The 20,800-nt window shown below is 38.6% G+C and overlaps 1 protein-coding gene across 2 annotated transcripts in view; it reads right to left on the reverse strand.

Moving 5' to 3' along the window:
* The window catches only part of col14a1a (collagen, type XIV, alpha 1a), a 143,733-nt gene that overhangs the window by 51,243 nt on the left and 71,690 nt on the right, over positions 1–20,800 (reverse strand). For both annotated transcript variants that reach the window (XM_030393551.1, XM_030393552.1), the window contains exons 27-33: positions 17,625–17,748; positions 11,202–11,345; positions 10,805–10,969; positions 10,550–10,588; positions 10,277–10,415; positions 7,574–7,716; positions 6,399–6,508 (exon numbers count right to left, since the gene is read on the reverse strand). In XM_030393551.1, coding sequence (XP_030249411.1) covers positions 6,399–6,508; positions 7,574–7,716; positions 10,277–10,415; positions 10,550–10,588; positions 10,805–10,969; positions 11,202–11,345; positions 17,625–17,748 — 864 coding nt within the window. The remainder of the gene's footprint in view (positions 1–6,398; positions 6,509–7,573; positions 7,717–10,276; positions 10,416–10,549; positions 10,589–10,804; positions 10,970–11,201; positions 11,346–17,624; positions 17,749–20,800) is intronic.

Below are 20,800 nucleotides of genomic sequence, written 5' to 3' on the forward strand. Positions count from 1 at the left end.
AATTAGCTACTTAACTGTAAGGTCTATAACACAGTGGAATGGAGGACCAGTATTCTTGAGCTTTACATGTTAAAAGTTCTTGATATCTATGTAGTATCTTAATATGTATCTATCAAACATTTGTTGGCTGACTTTAAAAGCTGAATAGGTGACACTCAGTGACAATCTCACCAGTGCACCAGCACCAAAACAACGCCAAAACAATTCAGCACATTGTTCACTCAATAAAGTTTTTAACACAATATCAATGTTTCATTTGTTGAATATCACAGTTATTGTCAATACATTAATTTCCCGAACCACAACACACACCCTCTCACAAACAGGGAGTCCGATGTCATCTCTATTCAGGATGCCAGTGCTCCTTTTAGATCTTTACATAGTAAATAGGTGTTTGCTCCTATATTACTGTTCAAAATATAATGTATTTGACCTTTAAAGGTAATTTAAATGTCATAAACTTGTTTGTTGCATCTTTTTTGTTCATCCGAGACTCAGGAGGCAAACCTGACTTGGGATCAGTTTTAAAGGTTGACATTCACAACAAAGAAAAACAAAAGCCTCTACCACAAGAAATGAGGATCAAAAAAGAAAAACATCAGCAGCATCATGTTTTTTACTCGATGATGCTGCTGGCAGGTCGGATGACTCGCTGGAAACTATAGGATCCTTCCACAGCTAATGCCACTGCCAGCACAAGATGAATTAAACCTCTCAGAGATACACAGTCCTGTATTTTCTAATGCAGCTGCTGTCCCACACATCAACAGTATCTTTAATATAAAGCACCTAATTTGTTTTCGCCTCCCTCTCAGCGGATGGTTCTATTTCTGTCTTTATCAGAATTCTTTTTCCTTATCATTTTCACACACAAGACAAATTACGTTTTATTTTCTAAACCACTGACAGTGGTTTAGAAAAATAAACACTTTCTTTTTCATGTGAATTTGTAGTAATCTCAAAAACTGAATAACAACTCCACTTTAACAGCAAAAAACGAAAACACTGAGCTATCAACGTTTCATTATCTTTACTGAATATAACTGTCAAAACAAGGGGAAAATCAACAGCAAATGAAAAGTGTTCTAGCTGGCTTGGACTTACTGTAACAGTTGTACACTCTGGGCGTATTAATCGCTCAATGCAGAATAAATTATTGTCATAAGATAATGAAAACTATAGTTAGTTTCATATTCTAAGGATCATGAATGAAACATATAGAATGAAGCTGATGAAACTGGGGAGAAACAGTAAGGAATGAAAGAAGTGAGAGTGAAAGACGAGAGGCAGCATCAGCATATTCACTTCATCTCACCTCTCAAAATAAAATATTTCTCAGATTTCTCTGGAAAACTGGCCCTTGAACACACACACACACACACACACACACACACGCACACACGCACACACGCACACACACACACACACGGAAATTATTATGGCAGTTTTTAAACGTATTCTGTGAGATAATGTGTGTTGAGTCAGATGAGTCTCTCAGTATGTCTGCTGACTCGGCAGTCTCTGACCTGCACTTAAAAATGTGCATCCTCGCTCATCCATGCCTGAATGAACTGTGTGTGCCTGCATACAGTGTGCTTTTGTATATGAATGGCTGCTTGTAAAGTTTGTGAGATTTTTTTGGAGCATATACATGGACTGTATGATAGAACATGTACATCTATGCATCTGTCTACACCCATTCACTTTTTCTATACCCTAGTCAGCACATTGTGTTTTGTCAATCCCTGCCCCCTTAAGTCATCAGTATTTGAAGAATTAACCATCAAATGCTGCTTTCACAATCGATAAAACTGTATAACTAATCCACAAACTGCCCTTTTAACTTTTAAGTTAAACAAAGTTGGCCTCTTCTGTTCATGACTTCCTGTTATGTCCAGAGATGACTTCTCCTTAAGCACAGAAAAAAAAAAAAATGTAAACAAAAGTGTCATTACAGCTGGAGACATTCGACAGTGTTTAATAATTAACGTGGCAACTGTCACATGTTGACATTTTTTTTGTAATAAAACATTCACAGCAGAAATAAGGTCAGCTGTCCTGTTTATCTCTACCCCTGATATTTGAGGAAACAATCTTGACTGTTGAAGCCTTTTTACAGTATGTTGACAATAAAAAAAAAACAAGTTATTCCCTTCAGTGTAATTTGCACTTAATAGTATTCAAATGTATGTACAAGACAAAATCAACTATTTTAAACAGTAGCTCTAAATTATTCCAGGTGTTGCTTCAGGTTACATTCTGCTTACATTACTTGCTAAAGTAGAGTAAGTAAACAAAATACCAATTTGCTAATAAATTTGAATTACACATGCCAGTGTTTATGCTACTTACATTGTACTTCTGGATGTAGGAAATAATATAACTGATTTAATTTGAAATAATTCAGTAATTTATAAACTGAATATTCATTTCCATGTCATCTACAAGAACAATGTTTATTGTACAATATTTCCCTTCCAGTGTTCCAGTATATCCCTTCACTTTTTTGTCGCTGTCTCATCCGTCCCACCTCATCTGTCTCCTAAAGCTCCAATCCAGACAAATTAGGCAAGCTTTCTGCACTTTGTTACCCTGTCATAACAACACGGTTCTGTAGGCCAGCAGTTGAATACAAACTTGTCAGATACAGCATTTGAAAAGCTTTAAAAATGTGCACACGTTTGCAGCGTTGACATTTTTCCTTTTATCTGGATTATTCATCAGGTTGTTAATCATCAGGAAAACAGATCCAACCCCCATATCATTTTATCAGTGACAGACATCCCCAATATCAAATAGGTTTGGATGCTGTGTAAAATGTAAATCAAAACGGAATCTGATCATTTTCAAACCAACTGTGTTTACCGATAACAGCTTTACAAATTGCTCTTGAGCTCATGTAGTAATATCCTCCATACAATAATGTGTTTCACAAAGTGGTGAACCTTGCAAAATCCCTGCTTGTGAATGACTGAGCCCTTCATACCCAATCATGACACTATTACCTGTTACGGATTAAGGTGTTTAATGTTCCACACAGGTGTTTTTTTTGTTTTTGTTTTTAACTTTACACAACTTTCCCAGTCTTTAGTTGCCCCTATTTCAATTAGTTTGAAACGAGTTGCTGGCATCAAATTCAGAATAAGCATATTTTTATGAAAATCATGAAGTTAATGAGGGCAAACATTAAATACATTGTCTGTGTACAGTTTTCAATTGAGTATATATCAAGAAGAATTAGCAAATTATCACATTCTCTTTTTTTACTCAGCATCTCAACTTTATCTGAATCAGGGTTGTACTGTTGTACCATCTCTTCTTATCCTTCTTCAGCTTCAGTTGTCCCAAATGAGTCCTTCCAACAGACACAACACATTTATTATTTCAAGTTGCTGCTTTTGTTTCCCCATTATCTTTTGTTCTTCTTGCCAATAAGCTACCAACATTTATGGAAACAGCTTTATAATAATCATTTATGGGTGCACAGTGGAGTCTTTGAATTCCAAACGGTGAAATATTGAGCATTACTGTATGCTAGAAAGCTCAACAAGCATTTCCTGAGTGTACATTTTTACAGTGCACAAGGACAGCTTTAAGTGCTCTCTAACATTTTTAATGTGAGGCATTTTATCATTTCGGGAGATTCGGAAAAAAATGTTCACACACTTCTGGAGAATAAAATCGCTCTGAGCAATATGTGAGTTATACTGAAGATAACTCTCTCTCCTCCTTTCAACATGTCTCTGCATTTGTCCCTCTATTTTGCCTGTGTTTCTCTTTGAGTCTTAGCTCACTGACATATCTATTTCTTCTTCTCCTCTTTTCCCTTTGTCACCTGTTTCTGTTTTCAGTCTGTGTGTTTGTGTGTGTGTGTGTGCGCTTCACTGTGTGTGTGCTTATGTGCGTGCTTCACTGAACAGTGACAGATCCTGCCGGGTATGCCTGCTTTCACACAAGGTGTCTTCATATGGTAATCCCTTTGTAACGGACACACAAACATGCACACACACACGGACACTCCTCTTATTCACTTGTCATCCCGTCTAAACAGAGACGAACACTTCCCCTTGCCAGGCAGTCTCCTGCATCTGTTCCCTCTCTCAACATTGTCATGTTCTCCAACAGAAAGACAGAAAACAATGGGGGAAGACAAAAGGAAAAAGAGAATGATGGACAGCTTACTCCCTGACATTTTGAGAACTGAGATAAAGAAAGAAAGAGAGTTGGTGGGCTGATGTTGGTTTGTTTTAGCAGAAATCCACAGAGAGCCCCAAGAAACTAAGCACACATACACAGCTTTACCCGAAAAACACTATTGTCAAAAAAGACTTAACCACTCTTTAATAATGTAACAAAATAATACATAAAGTCAATTTGAAATGTCCATTTCCATCAGCTCCACTGGAGTCAATACACCTCCTGAACAGTAAGCTTGATACAAAGAACGTGTCCGCAAAGACAAAGAATACATTACTTCTCTGCAAGCTGTTTTTTTTTTCTTTGTTGGTTTCTGCTGATGTCAATGACATTTAATGCCAAACTGTTTTGCAACGGGAATTTTTCCCTTTCCCTGGGCCCGCTGAGGCCAAAACAGTGCTGCTATTTACTCAGTAGGGGCATGTGCGTCACTGTGTATTGCATAATCGTCTCAAGTGGGCAGAAGAATACAATTCATTGAGGGAATGTCATCAAAATCTGGCATCAGCATTCAGTGTGGCTAATTTGACACAACATAATTTACATAAAAATACTGGCTAGAATCCAGGGATTGCGGGAAATATGAAATATCTTTGTCAGAGAATCATTCGGGAGAGCAAACTAATTTAGTCTCTGGCGGTCAAGTCTGAGCTCACCGTGAAAAACTAATAGCAACAAAGTCAAGGTAACTTTTATAGTTTTGTGTATACAGTGTGTCACATGCGCTACTCTAATGTACACATCAAATGCACTTTACTTGCAGGTAGTATATTCAAGTTTGGCAAAATGGCTATGAGATAGGGCTGCCATTAGTCAATTAATCGATTAGTCAATCAAAAGAAAATTAATTGCCATTCATTCATAGTCATAATTCTTTAATGTTTAGTAATTTTCCAAACAAAAATGTAATCAACTAACATTTGCTCCACTTTCTTAAATGTGAGGATTTGCTGCTTTTCTTGTTCATTTATGATAGTAAATGGTTAATCTTTGGATTTCAGATTGTTGGTTGGACAAAAGAAGCAATGTGTAGTTTCCTTGGGCTCAGGAAACTGTGATGAGAAATGTTCTAATTTTTTTCACATTTAATAGACTAAACTATTGATCGATTAATCATGAAAAAAAATAAATAAATTGAACAATCATAATTAAAATAAACATAAATTGCAGGCCTACTCTGGGATTATTGTTACTGTTTTTTTTATTAACTATTTCTGTAAATACCAAAAATAATGACAAATGTCCTCTCTAATTTCTTCACGGGAGACCGCACAGTGGTCTTAAAAGGTAATGAAATCTGCAGCTTCACTCCCACTCTGTCCACTCCACTAGTTTAAAAAGTAAAACAAAATGGGAGTAGAAAAAGCAGTGGAGAGTGAGAGGCAGAGACAGAAGAGGGAGGAGGTCTATCATCACCTGCACACACACCACAGCAGTGTTGACAGGTCAAGAGAATAAAAAAGAAAATCCAGTCCAAGAGCCACTGGAAAACCACCCAACAGGCTCCACAACTTAAAAACAAAAAAACAAAAAATAAAATACAGTCCTTCTTTCTTATTTTTCTCATCTTTTTCTCAGAGGCTTGTCATAAAGCTTCCTGCTTCCTCCGTCCACCTCTGCTCTGCATTGTGTCAGAGCAGCAGATCTGAATATTTATCTGAAAAACTATCAACTAAAAGCTGTAAAGGTGGTTTGTCAGTGTGAACCTAATGGGTAATGCAAACTGGTGTTAAAGTGGCTCTAGTTTTAATGGACTGTAACAACCTAGAACCACAGACTGGACATGTACACAAACTGCTATTTTATTTCTCTTAAATGGCTTACATATTTTCACAATATTTTCTAAGCAGCTCAAAATCTCTTACCTTATTATAATAATACTAAACAGAGGTGAGCACCAAAGCCTGAAAATGGTAAATGGACTTGCATGTCTATAGTGCTTTTCCAGCCCACTGACCGTTCAAACAGTTTATAACACTTGTCACATTCACCAATTCACACACACATTCAAACACTGATGCCGGAGGCTGCCATGCAAATTGCCAACGTCTCATCAGGAGCAATTTGGGTGTTCAGTATTTTGCTCAAGGATACTTTGACATGCAGCCGGGGGAGCCAAGGAGTTGAACCAGCGACCTTCCGGCTACTGGACAACCCGCACTACCTCCTGAGGTTTTCGCACACTTATATCTAAGACTAACCTTGTGGAAGCTGCCATGGAAGATTTTTTTAATTTCATTTCCTTCAAAGGTGGTGGTCTGGAAGTCTCCTTTGTAGTCATTGTTGAAGAATGTGAGGGTCTTTCCAGAATCTGTGGGAGAGATACATTGTGTGGTGAGGAAGGACAGAAACTTGCCTTGTTCACACTATTGTCTCTGTCTTCTGCTATTAGACTCCCAGAAAGATCTGGTTTTAGCAATCATTTTAGGGCCTATATATGAACAGCATTTAAATTTGTAAATGGACAAAAAATTTATTTAAGAAGGCCTACTTTGCTTTTGTTTCCCCCGCATATGTTTTTATGGTAAATTTTTGAGCATGCATGCTTTTTACTATATCTTTAACAAAAACAGGCACATGTAATAGTGGTACAACAAGCGTATTTCAAACCTCTGGAACAACTTATGCAAGTGGAAGTAATAAGCAAGAATACAGCGAGTGCTCTTTCTAGCACTGTGTCATAATCATTTCCTTGCTTTAGTTTTAAAATTCAGGCCCAATACTTCTCCTCAAGTTAAGGATTCTTCTAGCATGGCTCTTCTGAAACTTCCTCCAGCTACTCCCAAGGATCCCAAGATCATTCAGGCCAGCTGGTAATAGAATCTCAGCGGCAGGTCAGGGGTCTGCCCTGGGCCTCCTTCAAGTCAGTGGTGTCTGAAACATCTCTGAAGGTTGACGCCTGGGGTGAGTTCACCTAGTGTGCAGCTTTTCTGTGACATTGCTTATCACAGTTTGACACATAGGCACTGCACTGTGGTCAATTCTATCATTATCATCCCATCTACTTTTGATTTATAAGACTGGCTTTATATGAAATTGTGATCTGTAGGTACAAACTCTAAAGCATTTGAGAAACAGAACCCTTAAGTCTGAGATCATGTTGCCTGCTGTGTCCCATCCCCCATTCCACAACAGCTCAGGTTTCTCTGCTCAAGGTGGGATCAAATTGTATTGGATCAAAATTGTAGGTCTACCCCAGCTATAATTAGTCATTTATTTTCTTCTAAAATCTGCGGCATCATGTGCACTCTTGGATCCCACTGCTGTGGGAGCTGGTGCACACATCTGCTGTTTGTACTTGTCAAACGGATGTGCTAAGATGTAGGCGAGACAAAGAAAATTCAAAGAAGAGAAAACACGAGTGATTCAAACTTACTGTCCAGGATCAGTCCCACCAATGGCTCGTTATCCTTGTCGAGGATTTCCCACAATGCAAAGGGCTCCTGGGGGGTCTCCGGAAGTAGGCGGAGCATCATGGAAATGGTGTAGTCTGAGGGTAAACCTTCAGGATGAAGGTACCTGGTACACACATGAAAGAGAGGCGCAAAAGCGCACACACAGAGAGGGGGAAGCAGATAGTGAGCTTAGCTGTGCCCTAAAGGCATGAATCCACTAGGTAACTTCTTTAGCATGCCACTGTCTGTCTTGAGCTTTTGTGAAATGCTTTTAGAGTGCTTTTGGCTGCCTGAAACTGTCTTTGAGTTCCAGCTTCTTTTTGATCACAGAGCCTAGCCTTTTTTTGTATAGATGCCTTCAAGCACTTTGGGTTCAAATTATCTCAAGTCAAACTTTTCAGAAATCTCGTCAATGTCACTTTTTACCAACTGAACAATCATAGAGTAGGAAGTTGAAGTTAAAGCTGGTTGATGGTTAAAAACAAGAAAAAAGCTACAATCTGACACCATCGCAGAAAGAAAAGCACAACGGGGACACATTTGAAGCCACTGAATGGGGGTTAAGCGTTTGTATGCATAGCTTTTATACTTGAAAATTTACCTGTGGTGTAGTGCTAGTAAAGTTTAATGCTTCAAACCTCCACCTGCAAGAATTTCAGAGAACTTGTCTGACAACTCTGTTAATTTCTAAGGATCACAGTCTAAATCTGCAGTTTGAAACCCACTTGAGGTGCACAATAATGAAACCTGAAGACATGACCTTAACATCTTTAATCTTGTGATACTTTATTAAAGATTGGGCATGGTCTAATCAAGCTGAACGCTATATTAGGTCCTACAAGTATTGATACTTCAATAGTTTTTCGATATGACATGATCTCTGTTAATTTCACATTCACACGTTACTTTGGATAAACATTCTGTAATTTAACTTCAGGCCCTAAAAGTGAACAATCTGAATTTGTCAATTTGCTTTTAGTGTTAATTGGCAGAAGGAATTACAGGGATTAGTCGTAACTACATGTTTAATATATTACTGCAATAATCTGCTTGTGCTCAGCGCTTTCAGCAAATTTCTTGTTATTGCAGAAAATCCATCATTTGTCAAAACTGCATTCCCTGCAAGTTATGAAAAAGATGAGACATACTGTTTGTATTTACATTAATCAATCACATAAATGTGTGCTGTTTGTTGTGCTTTAATTACATCTTAAGTATAACATGCTCAAATTCTACAATCTTCAAACTCACTATTTGTAGTTGTTATCATTGGAGGCAAGTTATGGCATAGCACGTTTAACACTGGCCTGGTGATATGAGTGGGACCTGCACTCTTGTATCCTAAAATGTAAAATGTAGTCCAAACAAAGGTTAGCTTTCATGTTAGTTCCCCAGCAGTTTGCTAATAGCCAGAAAGTCTGCACATTTTCATTGGCAGGACTGTTAAATAGTTGTAGGAGTCCGTGTGAAATGTTGGCTGATGATTAAAAGTCTTCTGTTGCTTATGTCCCGCTGACTACTAACAGTCACCACTCTGCATGTCCAAGAGAGGAATGGCGATTCACTTAGCAAGCAAACATAGATGAATTAACCATTCATCAGCATGGATTTTATCTAAAAAGACAAAATGACTGACTTCTGACAACTGGAACACACCCCAACTTAGACACACTAAACATGAAGATGTTTTTCAATTATTGTTGTGATTTATTTATTAATGTGTTTGTTTGTCATCATTATTCTTTTGTTATACCCTGTCTACCTGTCATTTGTTCTCTTGTGACTCTTATAAAAAAAGATTTTGACCTCAACCAAACTTTAACATTGACACTGGCCAGTTTTTCATCCAAATGTATTGCAAATTTTGACTGACGAATGCTTGTTTCCATTGACTATCGTTATGCGTTTATTATGAGTTGGCTTATCAAGATAAGCAATAGGTTGTCCAGCTGGCAAGTTGGACCTCAAATTGTGAAAAAACAACATAGAAAAACACAATGGAAATGTGACATTACTGTCTGTTACATGTATTAATTCATGTTAGGAATGTCTCCTCATATGTGTGGAGTTATGAGGAAACGCCAGCTGCTATTTTTCGTCTCCTAAGCTGAGCAGAGGCTTCACTCAGAGGAGTATAAGCTGATCTGTCATGTGAGTTGAACGGTAGCTTCATCAGAACTTATCCAGTACAGGTGTTTCCATCCCCATTAAGCACATGAACTTGTTTCCAAAAAGAGGCAAAAACCACCTCAGACAAGCTTAAAAAATGCTTTTGCTGCTCCATCAACCTATTCTAATGGAATGGAAACTTCAAAATGTGCATAAAAACCCATTGATGGAAATACAGCAATTAAAAAAACTGTCACCTCTGTCACTTATTTTTTGTGCTAATAAAAACAGTACAGTTGGATCTATATTCATGCATATTCTGTCTGTCAAAGATTACAATTAGCATTGGTTCAGAGCCTGCATTTATGAGTTGCTTTGTGTGTTCAACAATAAAGAAGACAACATAAGTGACTATGTAGAGAAAGAGGTTTAACCAGGCTAATCCGCTCATTATCAGATGACAGCTACAATACTTTTATGTGGGCTTTCTTTTGTAACAATAAACCATTTTTATCATGTAGTGTAAGGTGTGTTTTCAGATTTCTCCTCCTTAGTGTGGACATGACCGTACTCACTTGGTGGGCTGCGACACCAGGGCATCACGGTGTAATCTGTAACAGGGGAAGCTGTTGAATGATCCGGGCTCCATAGAAACTCCAGGTATGGTGCTGTACTCCTTCTCTACAAGGCCGAATTTCTCCATCATACGGAAACCTGAAAGAAACAAAGGATCTTTATCTTCATCACAATCAGCATCATCAGCTTTCCATGCAGGTTTGATACAGTGATTGGACATGTATGACTGTAGTGTTGTATTGTGTTGTATTTCTGTCATCTGAAGCTCTTACCTGCCATTGTGTTGCCACTCATCAAAACAGACGGACAAGCTGAAAGAAAGAAAAGAGTCTGTAAGCTAATTCTTACTATTTTAGATTCTAGACAATCTTTTCTTCACTCATGTCTCTAAGCCACCAAGAGTCCTTAGTCAATTTTCTTTCTGCCTCTTTCACTCCATCTGCAGCCCCGTCTGACTTTTCTGAACTCCTTTCCCTCCTGCTCTCCTACCATTCTCTCTGTTTTAAACATAAGGTGGTGTTACTCACTGGCAGTGGCAGCCTCGCAGACAAAAGTAATGAGCTGCTCTTCTATTTTCTTCACAGCATCCAAATCATCCACAAAGAAGACGTGTCTGTCGCTGGGCTTACTGGCGATATTCACCAGCTCCCCGTAGTCTGCGTCAGCAAAGCCAATGGCAAAGATGATGTAGCCTTAGAGTGGAATTGAACAAGAGAATTACTCCCAAGTTATGAAGTTGATGGAAAGGAAATGTTACACATTGTTGGAGGTGTGGATGCATTTCAAACTAACAAACCAACTTAAAGAGTCCAATATTCTATATGATAAAATGAGACATACAGTACATAAAGCCTCCAAGAATTGAGAAGAGAATGGGGATAATTTATGATTCTTAAAACTTTAACAAACTACTAAAAAACGAACCTTCCATCTGCATCTCCTTGGACACTTTGTTGACGTCATCTTGTGAACGTCCATCGGTGAGAACAACCAGGACCTTTGGAATGCCCCGTCTAGCTCCGGCCTCTTGGGTGAAAATAGACTCCTTCACATGTTTGATGGCCCGACCTGACGTAAGACAAAAAGAAACCACTTCACTAAACAACTGTGTCAGTATTTCTATATATTTTAGCCCATATATCCATTTCTACATAGAAGCTACACTTTCAATCATATTCATGTAGGTGCCCAGCATGGACATTGATCAAAATACTGGTAAATATCACTACAACTCCGCTGAATACATTCGAGCCAAAACACTTCGCTGATGCAGCTCCTTATTTGATATTTCTTATAGGTGATTTAACTAAGATTGGATGTTCGTGTTTGTTTGTTAAAGGCACAGCTTTTTGAGCAGAATCCTTGTTCCAGCCCTTGTTCTTTGAGCTGAGCAGAGCCTTTTCTGACAACTTGTTTTTTCTATATAAATTTACTATAATTTGCTATAAATGGTCAATTTGTTGAACTGTAAGGACTCTGAGAAAAATAAAGGCTGCTAAGATGTTAACTGTGATTATCTAACTCAAACTACTTTCAAGGCAGCAAAATTATTTTCATGCTGCATTGAAATAAATGTTAACCAGTGGCTGCACACGCACGCGCACACACACGCACACACAAACAAAGGCAAAGCCACTAGTAAAGTCTTTATGAACAATCTAAAAGAAGCCTCTTCCACAACTTTAGCATTGATATGAATGCTTACGCCCTTTGCTCCAATTTGAATGTACTTGCTAATTATTAAAACAGACATTTTTGAGCCTATAATTATTACATGAAAATACGTGACCTAGATGCTCCTGAAACCCGATTTGAGATGAGTTTCCATTAGCATGTGAAACAGAAAACAGACAATGTCTGGTGTGTTTTAATGAGACCTAAGTAGTCAAAGATAAGACAAACTAAGATGGAAATCTTACAGTCGAGTCTTACAAAAGTTTCAAATTAGATGAACTTTTGACAGTGTGCTGGTCACCTGTGAATGCACTTAATCAGTCAATCAAATCTGTCTGGACAGCTTTGAAAGGTATCAAGAACCGCCCACAAAGCAACCAAAGTGGGTTTCATGCATACCTGTAGGTGAATTGTAGAAAGCCTGTTGTATCATTTTGCTTCAAGCCCCTCAAAATACTTGAGGTTTAATTTAAAAATGTTTTAATTCAAGGCAATTTTGCTCAGTTACATTGTATTTGTATTATATTTCCTCGTTCTATTGACCTCCAGAAAGCTCTATCTACTGCTAACAAGTGAAGTCATATTCAGAGCTGAAAAGAATTGTTAGTTATGGTCACTAAAATTATGGGAGAAACTGACATGCAGTGTTGACTCTGATAGCTTAAACTGATCTGACCAGTTTAGACTTTACACATACAGTATACATTCAACAATGTGTTGGCAAACCGATAAGCACAGTCCCCACACGCAGGAGGGTCATTTCTATTTAATGCCAATTTTTACATGTTGTACATCATGATTTGCATTAATACTTCATGTAGCTCATCTACTCATCACTACCTGACCTTTTCATCATTAAATGGACAATCACTGCCATCGATCCTCTTAACTCCCTCTGTCCTTAAAGACTTTCTCCTTCACTCCTCGAGTGTTTCCAAGAGCGTTTCAGGCGTAGTAATAGAGGTTCAGATTATCAGGATATTTTGCAATAAAAACAACACCATGAAGCAATAAATGGACCAAACACTTAGTGTACATTTAAGAGTGTGTACTTTAAATAGCTCTATATATACATATGTTGTCTGTCTCCCATTCTCTGACCAAACCAAGATCCTCAGACCACATCCCTGCCTCCTCCTCCTCCTCCTGTATTTTTATTTTTTTTCCTGAGCTGTCAGTGATGACAAATGACAGAGTGTTTGGCCTGTTGTGTTGTGTTGTCAGATATCTGCCAGTGATACATCTGTTTCTACACTGTCCTTTGATCACGCTGGGTGAGACTGGAATTACAGCAGCAAGCCAGGCATGAAGTGAGACACAGGACAAAGCTGAGAGGGGGAAGGAGATAGAGGAGGGGCTGGGCGGGTGGATGGTTGACAAAGACTGGGGAGGGCAGGTAAGAGGGCACAGACAAAAAAGAGGGGGGAAAAGAGGAAAATAAATCAGATAAGGAAAAGAAATATGTAAAGAGAGTGAGAGAAAAAAGATAAAGAAGACCATCAGAAAACAACACTGGGTTAAAAAGCGTATCAATCAGCGTGTGTAAGTAATCCTTGTCAGTTTGGATTTATCCTCCTGTCTGGCAACAGTTTATTACTTTCCAACTGTCACCTCAGAAGGCAAATAACAAGAGAGAGCAAAAATAGTAAAAAAAATAAAATAAAATACATTTAAAAAATCATCTTCTCTTTTAGCAACAAGAGCATTGGATAAGTATGAGTCTTTGGCTTCAGGTAAAATCTGTATCACTAGATATCTAAATAAACCCCATAACATTTGAAAAGATAAAGGAAGATCTTTTTTAATTGCATAATCATATGCATTATTGAAAATATACAATGGATTCTGAATGACTATAAAAGCTGCTGAAACTTGAGTTCATGGGCCGTGCAGCCCTACATTTATACCTTCATTTCTGGACTGAAAGAATCATAAACCTTGAAATTTGAGGTTCTCACACAACTGCATTAATAAGGCTGAAGAAATCCGACTGGCTGCTCAATTTAAATAAAGTCATTAAAAAAGGCCAATCACATCTTGACTAAACTAATATATGAATATATTACTGTATAGGATTAAATATAACACAACTTTATATACTAGAAGTCAGTCATCTAAACACACACACACACACACACACACACACACACACACACACACACACACACACACACACACACACACGCACACCTCACAATATGAACATACCATAAAAGCAGAGTGTGGGATTAGCAGACTTACTCATGTAGAGCATGAAAATCAATCTCAAAAGACACACACACACACACACACACACACACACACATATAAACTGTATATTACACCACAGTATATGTAGAGGGATAAAGACCATTTCAGATGCAGCTACATTAAATCAATCATTCACTAAGCCAGTCAGAGGCTCACTAATACCTTAATAAATAAATGCATCGTGACAATTCAAATCCCAGAATATCAGCTTCAACACTCTGAGTCCTCTACAGGCTCTTCCCTCACACTCGTCTGTGAGAGTACAGAAAAACAGTCTTAAAGAAGGCTGCATCATTTACATATTGTTTATAAACTGGGTATAGAGAATAGGCTTATGACTAGATGCTCAGAAGAAGCTCCAGAAGCAGTGGGGGGTCAGTGGGCAGCTCCAAGATCGGATACGGTGAGCAAATGTGATGCAGGTTGCTTTTACACTGAAAAAAATTACTCTTCAAAAATAAGTACAAAAGTATGATGCTTCTTTATTGTAACAAGCAGAAACCCCTTTGATGCTGCTTTTACTTCTATACCCTGTTTTCAGTTACATGTCTGTAATTTAAGTTTTGTTCTTACCTGGTTATAACAAAAAAAGATAAATCATAATAATCTGCCAATGGAACAAGCATGATAGTTTAAAAGCAAATACAAGTCCAATGTGATTTTTGAATGGAAATTAGACAAATATACCTAATCTACTGCCTGCAAAATCTTCTCTGGAACTGATACGAGCTCTGTCACATCACTATAGATCTATGGACAGTTCTAAGTAGCTTTTAAAATGTATTTTCAATGTGGTGACTTGACCAGAGGGTAACAGAACAGTGGATGTAAAGTGAGCTACAGTAAAAACATAAAAAATGCATTAAAGCTGTGGGGTTTCTTGTTGGCTAGTGGTTGTATCCACACAGATGCATTTGCCAGAAGCTCAGGGTTAAAGAGGCAGAGGGCTACAGTCCTTTCTTTCAGCGCTTTGGGGGATTTAGACACAGTGAGGCGCCCTGATGGGGTCTCTGAGCAGAAGTTGAAGTTTAAGAGTTTGGGTTTGGAGAATAAAAAAGAATAAATGGTTGTAAGGCAAGCTTCAGTAGTGAAAGCCACAGAAATGACTGATCTGTCTCTAAATGGACCGCAGGGGTAATATGTAAGTAAGGAGGTTGAGGCACAGTCTCCAGTACATTGCTCGATATACGTCAGTGTTGTGCCTTAGTGAACGATCATTCATGAACATATTTTGGGCGAACGTGAACTGAACGTACTGTAATTCTGCCTGAATGTTATTGTGAACGTGTTCATTCTGACGATTTCCATAGAGCCTTTCAGGTGAAAACCCAGCTAAAACACACCGTAAACAGGCCTTAATATGTGCGGAAAAAACATCTAATCTGGCAACAACAGCCACCACAGAGTCGCACCGCCGCATGTGTCATCAAAATGAGAAGCATGGAGGCAAAAACAAATGAAGGCAGCAGCACCTCAGACTCTGCCTCCACCATTAATACGGCATCCTCATATGATTACAATTTTATGAAAAGGTCAGTCATGATCCAGCTTGGAAACCTTTTACCTTTTTGTGTAAACTTTGCCTGTTGCCTGTTTCTAGATGCAACTCCGTACAACAACGTCAGCAGCAAACCTGAAACGGCACATTGAACTAAAGCACCCGGCTAGCCTTTCAAGGTCTGTGAGAGTGAATAAAAAATCAAAAGACACAACAACAGCGAGCCAAAAACAGACCCAAATCACATTAACGGCGTACAGTAGCGGCTCCGTTGTCTTCATCTCCCAGCCGCAGCTGAACAACCTGGTTTTGCAGTATATTGTCAGAGACCTGCAGTTTCAGTGTAAAAACTGAAATAGCTGTCTGTGGTTCTATATGGGCTGTGGCAATAATTTTGAAAAATAATAGCTTGCAGCAACATATTGAAAACAAAAAGAACTATGAACTAGTTCATTTTTGAATTATGAACTATGAACTGAACTACTTCATTTTAAATTTGCGAACTGAACTTTGAACTAGTTCATGTAGAAAGCGAACTTTCCCAACACTGATATACGTGTATAGCTAAGTAAAAGATTCACAAAAGAGCTTCTTTAAAACAGCCGAGGAAATAATGTTTCCATCTCCCTGAAGTAGAATATATACTTTATAAGAGACATGGAGATGGGGGAAAGGGAGACAAACTGCGAGCCTGTGAGCATCATTAGCCTAACCTTGTGAGAGCTCACTGCCTCCTCCTTCTCTTTGAAAATGAGATTTCATGGTTTATTTTCTGTTCTGCTTCACACACACACACACACACACACACACACACACCTACACACACACACACACACACACACACACACACAGACACACCACTGCCCTGTCAGCTAAATTGCCACCTGTTTCCAGGTGTAACACTGTAAGACAGTGCAGGGCGTACATGGAGAGAAGGACAAAAGACAGCATTTAAGATACGTGAAAAAAAGGGGGACAAAAAAGGACAGTTGAGAGGACAAGAGGGGAACAATGCCTAACAATAACCCTAACCCTTTAAATAATTTCCCAGTCTGGGATCATTAAAGTAATTCTATCTATCTATCTATGAAAAGGGAGAAGAGATTAAGCTTAAACAGAAAGCAAAGAGGCTGCAAAGTAAGGACAACACAGTAAGGGGGTAGACACGATAGTGACAGGGAGGAGAGCAGAGATAGAGGAGCTAAGACGGGGGAGGAAGGGATAAGAGTGGAGATGATAGTGCGATCAGGCCTGCGGCTGATAGGAAGGCTCAAGGACACAATTACTCTGAATAGACACTGAGCCATGGCCCAGACTTTGGGAGAGTTAGAAGCCTCTGAACATCCAGCATTACCTGTAAAACCACATTAACGCACTAATGCTGCTGACATTCACCTTGTGTTCCACATGAATGTTACAACAGATTCACAACCCCAAGCTATTTGTAATGCACCAATTAAAGTCGTTCCTCTTTGCAGTATGTGACAGTTTCAACAAGTATCTGGTACGATGCTTAACATTTTAAAAGTTTGCTAGTTGATCATTTGGCTAAAATAAATGGCATTTGACTAAACGATTTCACCACACATGTTATTACTGTAATTTCCTCAACAAACAGGGTTGGCCCAGTTTTTAAGAAATTACACATTTAAATTTTGGAGTAAGAGTTGAAAAGCTCAAGATCAAATGGGCGATTTTTTGGTGAGTTTACTGCTGGTGCTTCTTGAAAGTTAAGAATGAACAATCTCAAGCCAACATGGATGAGAAGTCCTGAGAGAGCCCTAAACACATCTATGACACAATACAACAAGATAAGGGCAACTGCTGGGTAAGACTGTGTGATACGGTCGAAAGCTCCAGCACTAAAAGTACTTTATCAGGACTTATAAAGTAACTTCAGGTAAATTAAGACAAAGTTTTCTGACCTGTCTTGGTGTTTCCTCCTTTGTATCTGATGTTCTGAATAGCTTCCAGCAGCGCTTCCTTGTTGCCATGGGAACTCAGCTGGAACTCAGTCCGAGCATCGTCGCTGAACTGAGCAATGGCCACCTGCAGAGAGGCAGAGACAGACAGACAGACAGACAGACAGACAAAATAAGTTCAAATCTGACGGCAAATCAAATTATTCAAAGTTGACTGTCTATTTTCTCAACCCCCGGTGAGTGAAACTTGCCTGAAGGGAAAAATTCCCTGAAAAGTGTCATCATCTGCATACACTTATGTGAGTCACAATGCCACTTATTTTCACAACCACACAAAATTGCAAGGTAATATTCTTTACAGAATGATGTAAATTTTTCTGAGCTATCACACCATAATACCACCATAATCAACCAGCCACGCTGTGCAGAACAGATGTAGTCACAAATGATGACTATAGCAGACCTGTGTATTGTGTTTCTCATTACCCTGTATTATATTAAAAAAGAAATTATAAATACATGTTTAGTGGCATGGCCTTACAACTTAAGTAGTTTGCTTTTGGATGTAGTAGACTTAGAGTAAGGCAACAGTGTCATAGGTTTGGCAATAAACTGGCTATCTTAAAATCACAGGAAATACTTTGTAGCATTTTACCTGAGCACTGCACAGACTACCCAAGTAAAATAAGAAACTGGAATATGAAAATTGCACACATAAGATTTATGAGCCCTCCAGCATCATATTACTGGTATTATTTTTTGACATCACAAACTCACACTTTTGGCAAGTAGTTTCGAAATATGTACAGGTGAGTTTATCACAGTTCACCTTAAAGAAGCCATATTTCTGTGCCTTGGGTCAAAAACCCTAATGCCTCATTATCACCTACAACATTAATTCTGAACTGCAAGGGCCATATCAAACAGATGCTGCCTTTGTTCACTGAAGAATATAAAATGTAATGTAATTAACAAAAAAATTATGTGTGCATAAAATGCCCCACAGAGTAAATACTGTTCAAGGCTGTACGTGACACATAAAAAGGCAAAATGTCCCTTTTTATGGCTCCACAGTTTAATGTGTTAAAGTAGTAACAATACACAGTTTCACCTTGTTTGCCTGGTCACCTGCTGGTGGTCTTAATATTTCTTCACACTGGGCACATGAGGGCCATGTTAAAGATGTCAGAGAGAAATATTACAGTCCTATTTTATGCAAGTCTGTAGGGTGAAATTCACTGAATTTATATATATATAAATATATATATATCCTAATTCGGAGCTATAATCAATCTAATTGGCCTACTCTAAGAGGCCTGAACAACTATCATTACCTCCAGGCTGCTAATGGTGCTGTTGTTGGCTCAGGGCAGCCTACATTTACCAGCCAACTCTCTCTTTACTGTACAGCCAACTCTCTCACATTACAGCCAATGTTTTGCTCTCGGTAGCCTACTGCCAAAAGGGTGATGGGGCACAGTGAAGGTAGCAAACTACTTAACAGCAGACAGTAGACAAATGAAAGAAAAAGGTTTAGCAAGCACCTCTACAGTGTGACGAATGAACCAGCTGAGCTCTGCTGACACAGTGGGGGGGCATGCAGGCAAGAAGCACAAAGGAATTAGCTCACATTGACAGTCGAGAACTACTACCTGAAGTTAGAGCCTGACATGGTACCGATGACACAGACACATGTGAAATACATTGGAAAAGGTAATATTCATTGTAGTTCTGATTCAAAGTATTGCTCTATGAATCAAGTGTAGTGTAGTGTAGTGTATTAGTTGATGCTTCAAACATCTGATCTTCATTCCAGCTTTTAATGCGCCTGGACTTAGAGCACCATTTCTGCCAGAAAAGTAATGTTCTCTGGCACAAAACACAGTGGCAGCAAATGAGCAGAGTTAATCGAACGCTGTGAAGCAATGAAGAAAAAAAAAACATTTCCAGAAAGTAAAGATTGACTCACTAGGGGTTTAAAGTTCCTCCTCACTTTACTAAACTTTTCTACACACAGGGCTGTGGTCATACTGATGTGTCAGGGGACAGCCAAAGGAAAATGTTTGAAATTTTGCACCAAAATCAATTAATGCCAACGACAGTAGCCTTTTTCAAACAATGAATGAGCCAAGCCAACTCGGGTCAAAGAGGGTGATGAGTAAACTTGGACTGTTAAAGTACATTTTTTGCTCATGTCCATGATTTCTATTTTTGTCTGAAATGTAACAATGAATATCTAGCAGGTTACAGAAGGCACGCTGCAGATCCTGAGAGGTTCAGGACATGGTGTTAAATTACTCTCCATCTTTTCACTCTGGATGTACAGCACCCTGCCTCCATTTATCCATTATCTACTTTCTCTTTTGCAAAGTAGTGGAAGATGAAATGGGTTACAGTATATAAAAGATGGAGGGCAAAGGATGAGGTAGTTGGCTGGAGCAGAAGCATTGGGGGCAATAGGTGGATGGATATATGTGAATTTTACTTTATGTTTGCTACTGTGCTGTGCTCGCAAGACACGATTACAATCCCCTGCCTGCAGAATCTGCGGGGGGAGGTAATACTTCTTTTTGAACAAATATATATTTTTCACAACAGCCTGCTATGAATGGATTCTTTACCCACGGATCACACTATGATATGTCATTTCTTTTTTTTTGTCATTTTTATGGTTTTCAGCGTGGGTACTTTTGGCTTCATCCCCAGCATCTGTTTTACATTCCATTCCCTATAAGCTAACATCTTTCAGAGGGAATAAGCTTTAACAATGCGGATAAATTACAAAGCAAACAAAAATTAAAAGCCTTGGGCACATTTGTATTTCTGCTGGTAAACTTATGATACTGTACAAACTGGCAATAGAGTAATCTTCACTAGTCACAGACATTTAGACGAAACACAGTCTTAAATGTGAATACAGCACTCTAAGACTCACCGCGACATTATTCAGACCTAAATGGTCACATATTCTACTCCAGTCTGGTCTCACCAAATGTAGTATAAAAGACACGCCACTTACTTAAGTCATTTCACGTGTTATCACATTGGCTTTTTTTGCTTCCATGTCTCATTTGATGTTTAAAGTTATGTTCATTTATTCACAACAGCCTCTATACAAATTTATGAAAATGTTTTTGACTAAACCAAAACAAACACCAGCCATTTCACAATTTAACAAC

Source organism: Sparus aurata, chromosome 17, assembly GCF_900880675.1.
Source record: "Sparus aurata chromosome 17, fSpaAur1.1, whole genome shotgun sequence".
In the NCBI taxonomy this organism is placed as follows: Eukaryota; Metazoa; Chordata; class Actinopteri; order Spariformes; family Sparidae; genus Sparus; species Sparus aurata.